The sequence below is a fragment of the Saimiri boliviensis genome, chromosome 6 (assembly GCF_048565385.1).
Source record: "Saimiri boliviensis isolate mSaiBol1 chromosome 6, mSaiBol1.pri, whole genome shotgun sequence".
Lineage (NCBI taxonomy): Eukaryota > Metazoa > Chordata > Mammalia > Primates > Cebidae > Saimiri > Saimiri boliviensis.
This window is the reverse complement of record NC_133454.1, coordinates 76,637,167-76,657,167: the sequence shown is the minus strand read 5'-3', so window position 1 is coordinate 76,657,167 and position 20,001 is coordinate 76,637,167. Positions and strand designations below refer to the sequence as shown.

The window sequence follows — 20,001 nt, the reverse complement described above, 5'->3', positions numbered from 1 at the left end:
GCCCAAGGAAAGTAATGATACCTTGATTTAGTGGGTGTGTCTCTGAGTAGAGGGACTGTGCTGAGCAAAACACAGTGGGATGTAAAAATGTAGTGTGTTCTAGTTAGGTGGCATGGGATAAGGCTGGAAAGGTTACCTGCAGATAGATATGGGAGGATGGAATTAATCTAAATTCAGTGTGGGGCCATAAGAAATCAAACAGAGATGTAATTGTTCATATTGTTTCATCATTGAATGAGTTGATTTCCCTTGAAATAAAGGTAGGCACTTGTATAACTGCTAGGCACTACACTTTTTAGATATTGGCAGCATCTATCAAAAGTAAAGATATGCTTAACCTTCTCTCTTTCGTCTTGGATAAATCTTACTATCTAGCAATTGGAAGGTTCGTAGTTTACCTTACAGATATATTGGTAACAGTGAAAAACAACATATATATAGGGATGTTCATAACACAATTGTTTGTGGTAGCATAAACATTCTTAATGTTCATCAATAAGAGAATAGCTAACTAAGTTTTGGTTTAACTGTAGTGTGGAATATAAAGCAATCAATAGCAAGACATAGGTAGAGCTATATATATTGGTCAAGCAGTGTCTCCAAGATAGAGCGATTGTCCAGAAAATTAAGTCATTAACTCATATGTTAATTACAAAAGTGTGTATACTCATGTACGTACACACATGCATATTTGAATTAATAGACATCTGGAAAGATGTATACCAAGCTGTGATCTGTGGTTACTAATGGAAAAGTTATTGAGCTGGAGGGTGTTTGGAGAGAGACTTACTATTACCATATATTTGGGTAATGCATGTTGAACACACTACACAACTTATCATTTAAAGCATGTAATTCAATGGCTTTTAGAATATTCACAAAGTTGTGCAGCCATCACCACAATCCATTTTAGAACATTTTCATCACTCCAAAAATAAATCATACACTCCTTAGTCATCATCAAACAGTCCTCCTATACCCCTAGCCCCAGGTAACCACCAATCTACTTTCTTTCTCTATGGATTTGCCTGTTCTTTACAGTTAATATAAATGGAAGCATGTAATCTGTCATCCTTTGTGACTACTTTTTTCACTTCACATAATGTTTTTAAGGTTCATCCATGTTGTACCATGATCCTTTATATGGATATATCCCCCCACCTTTTTTTTTTTTTGAGACAGGGTCTCTGTCACCTGGGCCTGAAGCACAGTGGTATGATCTCGGCTCTTTGCAACCTCTGCCTCCCCAGTTCAAATGAGTCTCTTGCCTTAGCCTCTCAACTGCTTGGGACTACAGGCATGCGCCACAACACCCAGCTAATTTTTGTATTTTTAGTAGAAGCAGGTTTTCACCATATTGGCCAGCTGGTCTCAAACTCTTGACCTCAAGCAATACACCCGCCTCAGTCTCCCACAGTGCTGGGATTACAGGCATAAGTCACCTCACCTGACCTTTTCTTTATACATTCAAAGACATTTCACTGTGTCTTTGGATCATTGTACTTTTTGACTATTATGAATAATGTTGCCGTAAACATTCATATACAAGTTTTTGTGTGGAATATATGCTTTCAGTTCTCTTGGGTACACACCTACTGGTGGGATGTCTGATTTATATGATAATCTGCCAGCCATCCTAGTAGGTATAATGCATGCCATTATAGTTTTGGTTTGCATTTCTTTTATGGCTAATGACATTCAGCGTATTTTCATGTGCCTACTGGCCATTTGCATACCTCCTCTAGAAACAATGTCTAGATCCTTTGCCCAGTTATTAATTATATTATTGGCCTTTTATTATGTTATATTCCTTATATATTCTAACTACAAGTCCCTTATCAGATAAATAATTTGCAAAATTTTCTCCCACTCTGTGGGTTGTCTTTTCACTTCTTTAATGGTATCTCTTGAAGCACAAACATTTTTAATTTTGATGATGTCCAATTTGTCCATGTTTTTCTTTTGTTCTGAAAATGTGTATTTCATGTATATTTACAATGCAGTTAAACCAAATGTTAAAATTAAGTAATTTATCATCTTCAAAACTGAGAAGGAATATAGAGCTCCTTTTAGGAGTTAGGTAAGAGATTTTTATCCTTTCAAATATTTTAGTTTGGTGGCACTGGTTTTTATTTTATTACTGAATCAACATCACCTCCATTTGCCTGATACAATGGTAATATTGTGTAACCATTATGTTTTTGTGATTTGACATGAGAGTGTTTTTGTTTTTTTCAGATTTTCCTAGATTTGTAAGAGAGGAGAATAACGTAAAGGATAAAGAAAACATATATTTTGAGTTAAAAAAAGAACCTTTTAAATATTTAACTAATCTGTACATTGTTAAAGTAGAATGGTAAGGTGAAATTGTTTTCAGGATTCTTCCTCTGGTAGTTAAAACAAAAGTGGAAAAGAGAAGAGACATTGGGTCAAACTTTTCACAAATTGGTTGTTAGTGGTAACATTGGTCCAGGACATCTGGATTCCCGTCTGGAGAAAAGATGTTGTAGGAGAAATCCCATGAAGTGAGGAAAGGAGTGTAGAGTCCATGGCTGATCAGTAATGTGTAAAGGTGGAAGGGTTATGGATTGAATTTTGTCATACAGGTGATGCATGCTGGACTAAGCTATTTGCTTAAGGCTTTCTGCCTACGAACTGAGCAAGGAGCAATGCTAAAAATCTAAAGCACCAAACAGTTAAGTAGAAGTGAAAAGGGACCTTCCTCCCAATGCTAAATTCCAACTTTAGTCTTAAGACCAATTATGAATTGAAAGATTTCATTTCTTTGACTCACAGACCAATCCAGATGCTAAGACTCTGTTACTAGATTATGTAGGGTGTAATTATTTCTTTTATTATTATTAAAAAGAAAACTCCTGGGGATTCCTGTAACCCCAGGGAGTTTTTCAACTTGGAGTAAAATGCTACTTCTTTTTTTCCCCTAACTGAAAGTTGATGTTTCCTTCCAATTTGAATGTGAGTGACCAACCCATACCAATATTAGAAGTATCAATGACTTTGTCAGCAGTAGAAATTACATGAATTTTTATCTTATATTGCAGCTGTTAAGAGACTTCCAAACCTTTAAGCTCATGATTATTTTGAAATGAAGGTGGTTATTAGACCCACCACTACATTTCAAAACTTTAGTGTATTAATAAAGAAGCACATACATTGCTGTTTATAAATCTGTTTTCTAAAATTATTTTGATAACTCTATTTTGATATAACTGGTTTCCTTGGTAATCCTATATATTTTATTTGATGTATTTAAAACATTATTCTGAGATGCTTTCACCAGACAATTAAAGGATTGATAGCCCAACCTGAGTATAGGATCTTAAACTTAACACTTTCAAGTAAATTTATTTCCCTTCTTTTTGGAACAGCTCCACAAAATTGAATTATTTTTTCCAAATTCTTATAAATCTCTCCAGGGATATTGGAAATCCTTCTAAACAACTCTGCTTAACATGTGATCAAATTATTTATTTATTTAATAGTCATTTATGGAATGAAGTTCTTTTTTTTTTTTTTTTTTTTTTTTTTTTTGAGACGGAGTTTCGCTCTTGTTACCCAGGCTGGAGTGCAATGGCACGATCTCGGCTCACCACAACCTCCGCCTCCTGGGTTCAGGCAATTCTCCTGCCTCAGCCTCCTAAGTAGCTGGGATTACAGGCACGCACCACCATGCCCAGCTATTTTTTTTTTTTTTTTTGTATTTTTAGTAGAGACGGGGTTTCACCATGTTGACCAAGATGGTCTCGATCTCTTGACCTTGTGATCCACCTGCCTCGGCCTCCCAAAGTGCTGGGATTACAGGCTTGAGCCACCGCGCCCGGCCCTGAAGTTCTTTGCTACGTCTTGGACACGGAGTTGAAAAGACATGGACACCATTTTCAAAGGTGCTTTTAATTTTGGGAAGGAGTGGACAGATAATGCATATAATGTTTAGCAGAGAGAGCTGGGGTGTAGTGCTATTTGGGCTGACTATGCAACTAGCCAAGCTGGTGGCTTAAAATGAAAATTATGTTGTGATGATGTGTCTGTTGTGTTGGAAGTTCATTCACAGTTGAGACTGAACAGAAATCAAGCTGAGGCTTCAGTTAGGATTCCCAAGGGTATCCTGAGTCACCCTTTGGTTTTCCAGCTCCTACAAGACAATTAGTCTCTTAAATAAAACATATCCCTACTTTGGCTCTTTCTGATTTCTTATACCTTCATGTCTGTCTTTGCAGGGAAGATACAACAGAAATCTATACAATCATAAATGGGTAAGAGGAGATGTGACAAGAGCACCTGAGACTCAGGGGTTTTAGTTAAGAACAAACTGAAATTAAATGGTATAACTTTATAGAGGAGTCCAGTCTCTATTTATTATTGTATTATGAAAAGTGTGGGACTCAGAATAAGAAAAATAATGTTAAAAATCTATTCTTGCCAGATGAAACCAACAACGAATGCATCATCTTTTAAAGTTTGTTTTACAACACTGAAATGTTCTAATGAAAGAAACATGATCATCTTATGAAGGGGATTCTTGACATTTTCAGTAGCAATTGGGGCAATTCCTAAGCCTGCACCGCTGAATTATATAATTTTATAGATACGCATGCCTATGGTTAGCGCATAGTGACTTCTTACTGAAAAGGGCAACAAACTATGAGACAGATAAATCAGACACAGGTAACAGAATTCCTCCTTCTGGGACTCTCCAATGGCCTGCACACCCAGCAACTGCTATTTATCTTATTCCTGGGTGTCTACCTGGTCCCTGTGCTTGGAAATCTGCTTCTCATGTCCCTTGTTCATATTGACTCCCGACTTCACACACCCATGTATTTTTTTCTCTGCAACTTGTCTCTGGCTGACCTCTGTTTCTCTACCAACATAGTTCCTCAGGCACTAGTCCACCTGCTTTCCAGGAAGAAAGTCATTTCATTCACACACTGTGCAGCTCAACTTCTCTTTTTCCTCATTTTTGGGTGTACACAGTGTGCCCTTCTGGCAGTGATGTCCTATGATCGCTATGTGGCAATCTGCGATCCTCTGCGTTACCCTAGCATCATGAGCTGGAAAGCATGTGTCCAGCTGGCCACAGGATCATGGACCAGTGGCATTCTGGTGTCTGTGGTAGACACCACCTTCACACTGAGGCTACCCTTCCGAGGCAGTAACAGTATCACTCATTTCTTTTGTGAGGCCCCTGCACTATTGATCTTGGCATCCACAGACACCCACAGATCAGAGATGGCCATTTTTCTTATGGGGGTCATGATTCTCCTCATACCTGTATTTCTAATTCTGGTATCCTATGGCCATATCATAGTAACTGTGGTCAAGATGAAGTCAACTGTGGGGAGTCTCAAGGCATTTTCTACCTGTGGCTCCCACCTGATGGTGGTCATACTTTTTTATGGATCAGCAATTGTCACTTACATGGCACCCAAGTCTTCCAAACAGCAGGAAAAATTGGTGTCTGTTTTCTATGCAATGGTGACTCCCATGCTTAATCCCCTCATCTACAGCCTGAGAAACAATGATATGAAGGGAGCTCTAAGGAAAGTAGCCACAAGGAATTTCCCACGCAAGCTTGGAATCTCATACTGATAGTGAGCTCAGAGACCCTGTTGGCTTCCTACTTCGAAGACTTGCTGGGAAGACATGGAATCGATCAGGGGGATTGGATTTTGGTGCACTTGTTTTCTCAAGTCACCCACTCATCCCTCTTCCAAGTTGTACTTTTCTTCTTTTTTCTCCTTTCCTTTCCTTCCTTACTGTTCCAAAGCTTTTTAATAAACTTTCACTCCTGCTCTGAAGAAAAAAGTACACATATACCATGGAATACTATGCAACCATAAAAGAATGAAATCAAATTATTCACAGAAACACAGATGCAGCTTGAAACCATTATCCTAGGTGAACCAGCACAAAAAGAGAAAACCAAATACTTCATGTTCTCACTCACACGTTGGGTACAAATGAAGACAAAGATGGAGCAATAGACACTGGGGACTACTAGATTGTGGGGGGGAGGGAGAAGAGTTTTTAAAAAACTACCTATTACCTACTCATTACCTGGGTGATGGATTCATTTCCAAATCTCAGCATCATGCAATATATCTCTGTAACAAACCTGGATGTGTACCCCTGATTCTAAAATACAAGTTAAAAAAAGAAAAACATGCACATTGGATTTTGAATTTTCACACCAATATGAAAATAGAATATAAACCATGTCGTTAATAATTTTATATGGATAGCATGAAAATAAAATAATATTTTGATATATTGGATAAAATAAAATTATATTATTAAAGAGAACTTGCTGGATAGCCCTCTTCTTTGTGAATCTAAAATATGGAAAGACTTAAAGTGATGGATATGGTAATTACACTTATTTGATTATTATACACTGTTTACTTGCACTGAAACATCACACTGTATTCCCAAACCATGTATAATTATGTCTATTGTGAATAAAAATTAATGGAAATATCGTAAATTCTTATTCTTGAGCCTTATCTATAGACACCCCCTCTATCCTTCATCCTGCATTTCTTTCATAGAAGGAGAAGGACAATAATTCACGGAGCAATTGGAAGGAGGACATGCTTCCTTCTGGTTGATCCTTTGACACCTGAGTTAAGAAATCTCCTGAGAAATATGCACATTTTATAAGCCTAGTAAAATCTACTTTTTTATTTTATTTATTTACTTATTTATTTTTTTATTTTGAGATGGAGTTTCGCTCTTGCTACGCAGGCTGGAGTGCAATGGCGCGATCTCGGCTCACCACAACCTCCGCCTCCTGGGTTCAGGCAATTCTCCTGCCTCAGCCTCTTGAGCAGCTGGGATTACAGGCAAGCACCACCATGCCCAGCTAATTTTTTGTGTTTTTAGTAGAGACAGGGTTTCACGATGTTGACCAGGATGGTCTCAATCTCTTGACCTCGTGATCCACCCGCCTCGGCCTCCCAAAGTGCTGGGATTACAGGCGTGAGCCACTGTGCCCGGCTGAAATCTACCTTTTTAATAATGCTGTCTATTATCACCTGTCTATCCCAGCTCTTACTCCAGGTCCTTTATCTTTTGGTACTTCAGAGCCTCTCTGCATCATCAAATGATCAATAAATTAACAGACATTACTGAATCACTTACTATGAGCTAGGTGCTACATGTGCGTTGGCATGTGCACCTGTATGTGTGCTTAAATTGGGTAATGAAGAGCATGGGTACAATAAGGCAGCATATGAGCTCTGCTGTCCTCCTCACACTCTTTTTAGAAGCATAAGGATCATATTTATCAGGATACACCTTCATAAAGATGAATAAAGGGGTTGTGGAAACCAGCAAGAAATAGTGACATTTTCCAAGAATAGTGACATAGACCAAGAGTGAGAAGCTCTAACTAATGTTAAGTTTGAATGACTAAGAGGAGGACTTAGAACCTGGAGAGGGTAGCTATATGCGAAGGGTACAAAACACAAAGTGTGGACGTAATTTATGTGAAGGCAAGGAAACCACGAGAAGAACTATTTCTCAAGCCCATTTTCCACCCACCTTCCAATACACTGTTATTGTATTCCAATTAGAAGCCAGGGAACAAGGAGCTTTTTTGCATAATCTATAATAGACATCAAACATTCTGAAGCATATAGCAAGCTGAAAAAGGATAGAAGGTAGATCTGAAAAGCTCAACAAGTGAAGTACACCCCTTTTGTCCTCGGGATCCACTTCTTCTTTCAGTGATTACTTCATGTTTCTAATACAGGAAACATATAAACTTCCCTTAAGAACTTTATCATAGAAGCATGATATCAAGTAGCTCACACTTCTACTTAAAACATAACAGAATAGCTCCCATCATGATTATTTACATAAAAACATTGAAAAATGAAGAGCGGTAAAAAATAATAATAATAATTAGAAGAAAACATAGCTGCTGTAGCTCCTAATCCTGCACCAGACACAGCTTGTTCTCTCATTACCCTTTCATGGATTTCTTATTTTCTGCTTTAAGCTCAGCTTGCTGGAGTTTTTTTAATGGATGTAGTAACCTAAAACATCTTACCTGTAATATTTGAGTTCTTGATGATTCTGTGTTTATTTTTTTTAACTGTTAGTTTCAGGGGTACATGTGTCGATTTATTACATAGGTAAATTGTGTGTCACGGGGGTTTGGTGTACAGATTATTTCATCATCCTGGTAATCAGCATAGTACCCCATAGGCAGTTTTTTTTTTTTATCCTCACCCCTCTCTTATCCTCCACCCTCAAGTAGGCCACAGTATCTGTTGTTTTATTATTTCTATCCATGTGTACTCAATGTTAAACTCCAACTTATAAGTGAGAACACGCAGTATTTGGTTTTATGTTCCTGTGTTAATATAGAATAATAGTCTCTAGTACCATCTACGTTGCTGCAAAAGACATGATCTTGTTCTTTTTTATGGCTCTTTAGTATTCCATGGTGTGTATGTACCACATTTCCTGCTATTGATGGGCATTTATGTTGATTTAGGTCTTTGCTGTTAAAAACAGGTTGATTTAGGTTGATTTAGGTTTTCACTGTTGTGAATAGTGCTGGAATGAACATAACCATGCACGCGTCTTTATGGTACAGTGATTTATATTCCTCTGGGTATATACCCAGTAATGGCATTGTTGGGTCAAATGGTAGTTCTGTTTTTAAGTTATTTGAGAAATCATCAAGCTGCTTTCCACAGTGGCTGAACTAATTTACATTCCCACCAGAGAGGTGTTCCCTTTTCTCTGCAACATTGCCAGCGTCTGGTTTTTGTTGTTGTTGTTTCTTTACTTTTTAATAGTAGCCATTTTGACTGGTATGAGGTGGCACCTCATTGTGGTTTTGATTTGCATTTCTCTAATGATTAGTGATGTTCAGCATTTTGTCATATGCTTGTTGGCCACTTGTATGTCTTCTTTTGTAGAGTGTCTGTTTGCAGTTTTCAAAAGAAGACATACATGAGGCCAAAACACATATGAAAAAATGCTCATCATTTTTTCATATGTTTGTTATTAGAGAAATTACAAACTGGTCATTAGAGAAATGCAGATCAAAACCACATTGAGATACCACCTCACACCAGTTAGAATGGCGATCATTAAAACATCTGGAGATAATAGATGCTGGAGAGGATGTGGAGCAACAGGAACACTTTTACACTGTTGGTGGGAGTGTAAATTAGTTCAACCACTGTGGAAGACAGTGTGGCGATTCCTCAAGGACCTAGAAATAGAAATTCCATTTGACCCAGCAATCCCGTTACTGGGTATATACCCAAAGGATTATAAATCAGTATATTACAAAGACACATGCACACGTATGTTCATTGTGACACTGTTTACAATAGCAAAGACCTGGAAGCAACCCAAATGCCCATCAGTTATAGACTGGACAAAGAAAATGTGGCACATATACACCATGGAATACTATGCAGCCATAAAAAATGATGAGTTTGTGTCCTTTGTAGGGACATGGATGAATCTGGAAACTATCATTCTCAGCAAACTGATACAAGAACAGAAAACTAAACACCGCATGTTCTCACTCATAAGCAGGTGGTGAACAATGAGAACACATGGGCACAGGGAGGGGAACATCACACACTGGGGTCTGTTGGGGGGTGGGGGGCTAGGGGAGAGACAGTAGGGGGCGGGGAGGTTGGGGAGTGATAACACTGAGAGAAATGCCTGATGTAGGTGACGGAGGGATGGAGACAGCAAACCACCATGGCATGTGCGTACCTATGCAAAAATCCTGCAAGATCTGCCCATGTACCCAGAACTTAAAGTACAATTAAAAAAAGAAAGAAAGAAAAGTGTCTGTTCGGCAACCTACAGGATGGCAGACAATTTTTGCAATCCATCTATCTGACAAAGGTCTAATATCCAGAATCTATAAGGACCTTAAGCAAATTTTCAAGAAAAATACCAAGCAACTCCATCAAAAAGTGGGCAAAGGATATAAACAGACACTTCTCTAAAGAAGACACTTAAAAGAACAACAGACATATGGAAAAAAGCTCATCACTGGTCTTTAGAGAAATCCAAAACAAAACCACAATGAGATATCATCTCATGCCAGTTAGAACGGCGATCATTAAAGTCAGGAAACAACGGATGCTGGAGAGGATGTGGAGAAATAGGAACACTTTTACACTGTTGGTGGGAGTATCAATTAGTTCCACCATGTGGAATACAGTGTGTCAATTCCTCAAGGATCTAGAACAAGAAATACCATTTGACCCAGAAATCCAATTACTGGGTATATACTCAAAGGATTACAATCATTATTTCCTTGCGTCTTTACATAATTCGGAATATTTTATTGAATGCCAGATTTGGTGAATTGTACTCTGATGAATGCTGGGTATTTTTGGTACTCCTATAAATCTTCTTGAGCTCTGTTTTAGAATTCAGTTAATTTACTTGAAGATAATTTTGTCCTTTTATGTTTTGCTGCACGATTTGTTAGGTGGGTCTGAAGCAGTGTTCAGTCTAGGGACAAGTATTCCCCATTACTGAAATTGGACCTTGCTGCATACTCTATCCAATATTCCATGAATTATGAGTTTTTCCAACCTGAACATTGGGAACAGGAACTATTATGGACACTATGTGCATGCCAAGCACCTCTGATACTTCCTCAGATTATTTCTGATGACTATTTCCCCAGACCTGGACAGTTTCTTCAGATGTATGTGCTTGACTCTATTAAATAGCCAAAATGAACCCCTTTTAGATCTTTAAGGTTCTCTTTTTCTGCAATCTCTCTTCTCTGTTACATATTCATAAGGTTTATCTCATTTATTTTTAGTCTCTCGGCAATCACTTTCCTTTGTTGCTTGATGCCCGTGTCTTGAAAGATCATTGTTTCATGTATTTTGTATGCTCTTATTTTACTGTTTTAAGTTACAGGTAAATCCAATTCCTGTTATCAAATTTTGGTGAAAAGTAGAAGTCCTTGAGAGTAGTTTTGAATGACAGTTTTGTTAGATACAAAAATTTACATAGCCAGTATTTTCTTTCAGCAGTTTAAAAGCATTATCCCATTATCTTCTGTCTTTCACTGATTTTTGTGATTGTATAGATGCTTTTTACGTATTCTCTCTTTTTACAGCATTTTGCTGTGATTATTTATTTGTTTGTTTTAGCAATCTGATTAGTGTTCGCTGAGTTAGTATTTTTTCAGATATTGCATCTCTTTTATTTTTTTCTCCTGGAAATCTGATTAACCATGATTTAGACCTTTTTGCTTAGTTGAACTTATTTATTTATTTATTTATTTTTTGAGACGGAGTTTCGCTCTTGTTACCCAGGCTGGAGTGCAATGGTGCGATCTCAGCTCACCGCAACCTCCGCCTCCTGGGCTCAGGCAATTCTCCTGCCTCAGCCTCCTGAGTAGCTGGGATTACAGGCACGCGCCACCACGCCCAGCTAGTTTTTTGTATTTTTAGTAGAGACGGGGTTTCACCATGTTGACCAGGATGGTCTCGATCTCTCGACCTCGTGATCCACCCGCCTCGGCCTCCCAAAGTGCTGGGATTACAGGCTTGAGCCACCGCGCCCGGCTGCTTAGTTGAACTTTTATGCTCATTTATTTTCTCTCCTTTTGATTCTGTGCTTCAGTCTCCATACTTTGTACTGAACAAGGCCACAGTGTATAAATTATCTTTTCTTTTTTGTATAATTTGTCATTGAGCCTACCTAGTGCATTTTCAGTTTACCTTTTTAGTTTTATGTCTATTCATCTTTTTATGAATTGTAGTTATCTCATGAAAAAATTTTTCTTTTCCTAAAAATGTTAATAATAGTTATTTTGAACTTAGAACTCTAATATCTAAATCACCTCCAAATTTTTTTATGGATAATGGCACTATATCTAGACATAGACAAATAAATTGTCCATAAAAGATTGGCAAAACAAATGTCACAGATGTCAAACATTTATAGATAAATTTTCTATTTTTTTCTCTTGGTTTTCAGTCATTTTTATCCCTTTTATTAGCATGTTTTATCATTTTTTCACTAAATTTTTTCACAAGATTCTCCCTTTGTAGAGGCTCTGGATGATTTTTTCTTCCTAAGAGGATGCAGTTTTCTTTTGACAGTGTAAAAAGATAAGCAGATCAATCCAGTTGATTGTTGGTTTTAGTCTTTATTAAGCTTATTCTATCTAGCTTTGCATTTGTTCCTAAATTATGATCTTTGAGGGATCTCAGCTGAAAGCACAGAGTCATCTACCTCGTAAGACTTAAACCCAACCCTCTACCTCCCAGCACCAATCAGTTACGAGATGCACAGCTCATATTTTAAGCCTTTCACATGCTGCTTTCTTCTGAGTTTTCCTGAGTCTTTTCTTGTGCATACACTGTTTAGGAGTGACAAACAACTTAGAAGTATATTGCACGCAAATATTTGGACTCGTTTATCTGTGGTTCCCTCATCTTTGTGATTTGATTCTCAATGTCAATATGTTTGGCAACCCCAAATTCTAATTTCTATCTTCTCATTTCAGTGACCGCCACGTTATGCTAACACTCTCTTTTCCTCTTAGAGAATTGATGAATGCCTGTGGGAAAATAGTTGGGTGAATGTGGCACTTACCTTATTGTTCTTCCCTCATCCTACCTTTTCTTTTCAAGTCCTGTGTTTGCTGCTCTCCTGTATCTTTAAGGACTTGTTTCCTGTGTTTTGTCAGTCTTTTGTAGTTGTACAGTTGTTTGAGCGAGAATCATTTAAATGCAAAGTACTTCATTGTGGCCAAAAGTGCTGACATTAAATGTGTCTTCAAAGTTCTCCAGGTGATTCTGATTCACAGTTCAAAATCATTGAACCATATCAATGTAATTGAGAGGCCAGGGGATTTTAAGTATGGTTGGAAAAATGGATAGAGATTAGCACAAGTTGGATTTGTAGAATTAGTGAAGGTTTTGCATTTTACTTGAATAGTAATGGAAAGCTGTGAAAAGTCTTCAAGCAAGGATATGACATAATCTTATTTACATATTTAAAAGACTACTCAGGATTCTCCATGGATAGTGGATTATAGGGAAACAATATAGAAATAGGAAGATATGTTAGGAGGTACTGCGGTAGTCAAGGTAAAGAATGATTGAGGCGTGGCCTAGGATAATAGCAGTATAAAATCAAAGAAAATTGGATATAGCATATGTTTTGGAAATCATTTATCAGGTTTGCTGATAGGTTGAATATGAGGGATGAAAGGTAGTGAGTAAATAAGGATGGCTCTTAAGGTTTTGGCTTGAGTCACTGAATAAATGGTAATAATATTTGCTGGTGAGTAGAAGAGGGGAATAAAAAAGCAAGTTTTTTTATTGTACTTTAGGTTCTGGGGTACATGTGCAGATCATGCAGGATTGTTGCATAGGTACATACATGGCAATGTGGTTTTGTTGCCTCCATCCCCTCATCACCTATATCTGGCATTTCTCCCCATGTTATCCCTCCCCAACCTCCGCTGCTCCGCTGTCCCTCCCCTGGACCCTCAACAGACCCCAGTGTGTGATGTTCCCCTCCCTGTGTCCACATGTTCTCATTGTTCAACACCCGCCCATGAGTGAGAACATATGGTATTTGATTTTCTGTTCTTGTGTCAGTTTGCTGAGAATGATGGTTTCCAGATTCATCCATGTCCAAAGCAAGTTTTATGGAAATGTTTTGGAAGTTTGAGATGCCTACTTGACATAAATGCAGAGATATGAAGAATGCAATTGGATACTGAATTTGAGCTCAGTGGAGATATCACATTTGAAGATATAATTTTGGGGGTCAGTACTCTACACACAGTATATAAAGGCATGAAATTGGATAAAATCTTTTAGATAATCTCTAATATGGGAATAATAATAAGAATAGTTAATTCAAAGAAAAAAGTGTTTTAAAGAAAAACGTAGAATTTTGTTTTAAAGAAAAAAGTAGAATTTTATAAGTGTAACATAAACTATAGAAATATGTTTTTTATTATATTTTCTAATCCAACCCTATTATGTAATTTACATAGAAATGATTAACTGCAATGGGCAGGGAGTAAAGGCAGAAGTTATGTATTTTACACATTTTCATGGATAATACAGACACCCTTCAGGTGGACAGATAAACAGTTTTTATCATTTTTAATTCACACATTTAATCATAAATACAGAATTGTTTTAAATATTGGAAACCTAAAATATTGGTAAGTCAACATTTCTCTGCAGGGATTATATATGAATATCTATGAGGGATACTGGATAGTCGAATGTTTGTACTTATTTTAACACTCCCAATTTATTTCATGGGAAATCAAATGTATATTAATTGCATTTTTACCGTGCTTAAGTCACTGTGCTAGGCCATGTAGGAGATATAAGTATGTTTTAAACCCTGTCCTTACAAAAAAGCAACATAATCAAGGAGCAAATAAGTAAGACAGAATAAAAATATGTCATATGTTTGTGTGCATGTGTTTTCTCAGAGAAGAAAATACTGTCAGGTTGAAAGCAATTGAACCCATGCCATGAAAGAGGTAATATTTGAAATACAAATTGTAGGATGGTCAATTTATGAATGTATCACAATATTTTGAATGAGCAGGATAGTAATAAAAATTTTAAATCGGCAATAAAAAAGTTTTAGGAAGAAATATACTTAACTGTTCTTTTGTAAAAACAGTATTTCTAAGTTATGATCCAGAAAAAGAATCACATAGTCCTTGTAGAATTTACTGAAGATTATATGTAATATAGTACTGTGGCCCAAAGGAAATGACAACATGCAGGTTAGGTGAGGACTCTTTATTGGATTTTCTGGTATAAAGGATGAGCCTCATTTGATTATCAGATTTCTGATTTGGTTGACTAGGTAATGCTAGTCACAGTCCTTGAAATAGGAATTCAGTTCAAGAAGCAGGTTTGATAAAGAAAATGAGTTTAGTTTTTGATATGAGTTAAAAGATACCTTTGAGGCGCCTTTGAGAAATCACTGTGGATATGTCTTATGGACAGTTGCAAAAATCTGATTCTCAAGCTCAGTGATGAGATTTTCTTCTCTCTCTTTCTCTTTCTTACCTTGTTTGTGGTATGTATAGTATGAGTATATACCTGTGTATAAACTCATCAAATTGTATACATTAAATACATGCATTTTTGTATATAAATTATGCTTTGATAAAGCTATTTTTTTTAAAGTAACAGAGTGAAAAAAAGCACCAGGGTTATTATTGGAACTTTGGGGAACACGGTATTTGTAATGGTTAAGTGTTCGTGAGAAAAATCCTTGAATATTGAGAACGAGTGTTCAAAGATGCAGAAAGAAAACCAGAACACAGTGGTATTTGGGAAATAAAAGGTATAGAAATATTCAAAAGAAATGCATGAGCAATGTAAGAGATGTAATTGAGAGTAGCAAAATTAAGATTAAACATTGGACATGTTAATATAGAGGCCATTAATGATTTTGAAAGATGTATTTCCATAAAGTGATAGGAGCAGAAACTAGATTTCAGTGAATAAATAGTAAATGTAATGAAAATAAAATAGAAATTATAAACTTTTTTTTCCCCAGGAAGTTGTCTGATGCTAATGGGTATAGGCTTTTTTAAGGGATGATAAATTTGTTGGAAACTTAGATTGTGGTGATGGTTGCACAACACTGGGAATATGCTAAAAAAATTGATTTATAAACTTTAAATAGCTGAGTTTTATAATATGTAAGTTATTTCAATAAAGATGGTACCAAAGTCAGAGAGTAAATGAGAAAGACAAGAGAAACATGATCAAGACTGTAATTCATTTTTGTTTTAAGGATCAGGGCATGTTTGTAGCTTGAGACAAAAGAGAGGAAGAGGTTGAAGTTACAGGTGAAACAGACAAGATACTACAGTGAGCATGGTCCATAGACAAGAGGCAATGAAATCAAGTGTTTCTCAGATTAAGAGAAATAGGCATAGATGTGGGCATAGATAGGCACATTTTTAGATGTAAGGGCATAAGTAAAAATCATTTAAATCTGATCACCCCAATTTTCCTGATGAAGTAGAAGTTGTTTTCTCGAAAGAAGGAAGAAAGGTACAGGGGAAAATAGCAAAAACTTGGATATTAGTTGAAAAGGTTACAGTATAACCAACTGCATTATTTTCTTATTGCTGCTGTAACAAATTATCACAAACCTAGTAGCTTAAAACAACATGGATTTGTTATCTGAGAATTCTAGAGTTTAAAAGTCCAAAATCACTTCCAGTGCACTAAAATTAAGATGTCAGCAAGACCTACATTATTTTCTGAAGTCACTAGGGGGACATTTTGTCCCTTTGACTTTTTCAGCTTCCAGAGGAGGTTGCCTATATTTTTTGGCTCATGGCCCTGTCTTCTAATTTCAAAATCAGTAATGTATCACCTTCTGTCTTCTCTAACCTCTGCTTCCATGCTTACATTTTTCTGTCCCTCCTTCTTATCATCTTGCCTCCCTCTTAGAAGGACCCTTGTGATTAGATTGGGTCCACCAAGATAACTCAAGATATTAGAACCCTTAAGTCAATCACATCTGCAGCCCTTTTACCATGGAAGGTACCACTTCCACAGGTTCCAGGGACTAGAATATAGATATCCTTGTGGGGAGGGGCACTGTTTACCTTATTCACCAAGGTCAAGCAAAAGGAATGTGAAGAAGTGATGAAAGTTTGACCGAAATTGGAGATTATCAATTTTTAATGGTGTCAATCTGCTTGATTGTATGATTGCCTTCATGCAAATAGAACCCCATGATCTGCCTTTTCTTTTGAAAATTCTCAGTCATTTTACAGAATGAGCTATCTTTCAGAAGCTCTTGTGTCAAGAAGCTAAAGGACACTTCCTGCAGGAAAAGAAACTGGTCCTGATACTTCTATGGCACATAGAAGTAGGTTGTTTACAGAGTCGGTAAGGCAGACATGCCTGTGTAGTAAATATAATTTCACCCTGAATTATCAATGAATTGCTATGAGTATGTTTACACACAGTTATGTTGCCCATACCCAAGGCTGCTGTTTGCTGAGTTCAGAGTTGGACCATGTTCACTAGATAAAATCATAAAGAGAGGCTACTACGTTGGTTGAAATACACACAAGCTTGAAAAAGACAATAGATTCCATCCAATCACAATAAAATTACAGAAAAAAAATCTCATAAGCAAAGAATACTTGGCTCTTTATGGCAGTTCCCCATAATTTCTCCACTTGTACTTGCTGGGAGTTCTTTATACGTTTTATGTCAAGCAGCTCCCATACACCAGGTGGATAATGTGAGATTTAGGCAGTTGTCACTGTGGAACAGCCTTTCTCCAGATGAGGCATAGACTGACTCTATGAGTCAGAGAGGTGCAGACTGACTCTGTGAGCAGACACAGAGTCAGTCTGCTCTTCAATTGCTAGTCCTCTAAACATGTATACTTTATAAACCACTGGAGATTTTTGTATCTTTTTATTATCTCTTTTTCTCACTAGATTGTAAATTCTATGGGGTAAAAAAAATTACCTGTTTTATTTACCAATGTGTCTTCAGGGCCTAAACCGAGTGTGACACATGCTGAGTGCTGAATATAAATTTGTTAAAATGTTGAGTTCAAACTCAAAATTTGTTGGGAAAAATCAGTATAAGAATAAAACAGAACTCTACTATTTATTAGCATTATTATTATTTTAATTATGTTGTAAACAAAGCCTAGAAACATGCAGATAGGTTTTAGACAAATAGAAGAAAGTAAAGCAGAAAATCATAAAATGAAATGGATGAGGGAGTTTGAGAAAGGCTGAAACAAATCTTCTAAAATGGTAGATTATAATTATTGATCTGCAGAGGATCCTAATTTATATAAACTAGAAGCATCTTCAGAGACTCTGGTACCACTGTCCCATAGAATACTCAGACTACGACAATGCTTTCTTCATTCCTCATGTTCTTTCTTTCATAAATGGGTCTTAGTAGAAAGTTAAAAAAAAAAAAATCAGTAGGCATACTGTGTCATCTAAAAAGAGTAGAGACACAAAACCCATTTGAGGAATTCATTTTTCTTGTGTGCTTACATTTTACCCCTTCAGTTTCCATCTAAGTCAGTCATAGTTTCTGAGAGCCCAGGGTCCTGTGGATAACCCGCTTCAGTGCAGCCTTCACTTCATTATTCCTTAAGCTGTAGATGATGGGATTCAACATGGGTGTCACCACTGTGTAAGAGAGTGACAGCAGCTTCTTGCTCTCAGGAGAGGCACTAGATCGGGGTCGGAAATACATGAGGATGGCAGTGCTGTAAAAGAGAGAGACAACCAGGAGGTGGGAGGAACAGGTGGAGAAGGCCTTGTGTTTCCCCTCAGCCGAGGGCATCCTGAAGATAGTGGAGAGGATGTGAACATAGGATCCCAGGATCAGCAAGAAAGGAAAGAGGATGAATAGAACAGTGGCTGTCAGAGCCTCCAGTTCAAATAGAGAGGTGTCAGCACAGACCAGTGCAATGACAGGAGGGCTGTCACAGAAGAAGTGGTTCACCCTATTGGGGCCACAAAAAGGGAAACTGAAAATCCATGTGGTTTGCACAGTAGCCACTGGAAACCCTGAGAACCAAGAAGCAGCAGCCAGCTGGGCACGGGATCTGTGGCCTATGACAACTGGGTAGCGCAAGGGGTCACAGATAGCCACATAGCGATCATATGCCATGGTGGCCAGGAGGCAGCACTCAGCAGCCCCAAAAAAGAAGAAGAAATACATCTGAGTGGCACATCCAAGGAAGGAGATGGTTGTGTCTTGAACGATCAGGGTCCCCAGCATCTTGGGCACAATGACCAAGTTGAAACCTATCTCCAGGAAGGACAAGTTTCTGAGGAAGAAGTACATAGGACTTTGTAGTGCAGAGTCAGCTGTAGTGACCAGGATGATGAGGACATTGCCCATTAAAGTAACCAGGTAAATGGTCAAGAACAGGAGAAACAGTAGAGCCTGAAGCTCAGTGGATAGGGCTGAAAAGCTCACAAGAACAAATTCACTGACAATTGTCCAGTTTTCCCACATCATTCTTCTGCCCAGGACTTCACTGGGCATTCAAAATCTAGGAAGGTAGAAGAAACCTCATATGTTATTTATACCTCTATTATACTCTTATAAAAGGGACTTCCTGTGGCCTCATTCTTTACTTTCCTTGTTATAGTTGTTGAGGATCAAACATCTATACTCTCCAAAATGTAATAAAAGAAATTTTACTATTAGACTTACATTTTTGGGGGAAGAATTCTACTTTTCCAGACTGAATTAGCATACCATATATTATCTATACATGTCCTGATTTTTCTGTTCTCTCTAGAGAATGGCCAAAATCACAGCTTTACGTTCATGCTCCTAACTTATTTCTCTTCAACAATGGTGCAAGAAAGCCAGACCAAGCATTTATGAAGAGAGAGGTCTTGATACATAATGAAAAGTGGTGAAGTCAGGCAGGTATATCTTTTGCAAAACAAAAATGTAGGAAGGAGAAAATCAAAGAAATTGATTCAACAATTACCAAATAACTCCTGAGGAGGAGATCCAAATGGGTCCCAATCTCAAGAAGCCCATACTCAGGAAGGTTTCACTATATTGTAAGAATCTCAGTTTCTACACTCTGAAAATTGCAGTGTAAACAGAAGACACACAGCATAGGCAGTGTGGCTTATATTGATCCCAGGGATGAGTATTTTCCAAGTAGTTACATGTGTCAAGATAGCATCAGAACCATGGACAGAATCTAGATGGGTTAAGCATGAACTTTTTCATTAGCTCTCTTAGTTCACTTGTGTCTTGACTCTCAAGAAACTTGAAGCTCACATTTTACATATTAATAAAATCCAACTTCAATATGCAAGTGTGACTAATAATATGAAATCCTATGAAAAGGAAACAAAAGATTTCATCATTGCATTAATAATGAAGCTTTGAAATTGGGACCAAAATTCTTTGTCATGACTATAAACATACA

At 37.3% G+C, this 20,001-nt stretch overlaps 2 protein-coding genes across 2 annotated transcripts; one reads left to right on the top strand and one right to left on the bottom strand.

Annotated features, from left to right (window-relative positions):
- The first annotated feature begins 4,662 nt into the window (after positions 1-4,662).
- Positions 4,663-5,610, top strand: OR2D2 (olfactory receptor family 2 subfamily D member 2). The gene has a single exon (XM_003919791.3). It carries the CDS (start codon positions 4,663-4,665, stop codon positions 5,608-5,610), a length of 948 nt encoding a protein of 315 aa, XP_003919840.1.
- Positions 5,611-18,092: 12,482 nt separating this feature from the next.
- On the bottom strand, positions 18,093-19,087 carry OR10A4 (olfactory receptor family 10 subfamily A member 4). Its single transcript, XM_003919790.3, has one exon. It carries the CDS (start codon positions 19,062-19,064, stop codon positions 18,117-18,119), a length of 948 nt encoding a protein of 315 aa, XP_003919839.1. The 5' UTR covers positions 19,065-19,087; the 3' UTR covers positions 18,093-18,116.
- Between the last annotated feature and the right edge of the window lie 914 nt (positions 19,088-20,001).

Bases quoted from the DNA above. Each gene is read 5' to 3' on its own strand.
- OR2D2 (XM_003919791.3), top strand. From the start codon at position 4,663: ATGAGACAGATAAATCAGACACAGGTAACAGAATTCCTCCTTCTGGGA.
- OR10A4 (XM_003919790.3), bottom strand. From the start codon at position 19,064: ATGATGTGGGAAAACTGGACAATTGTCAGTGAATTTGTTCTTGTGAGC.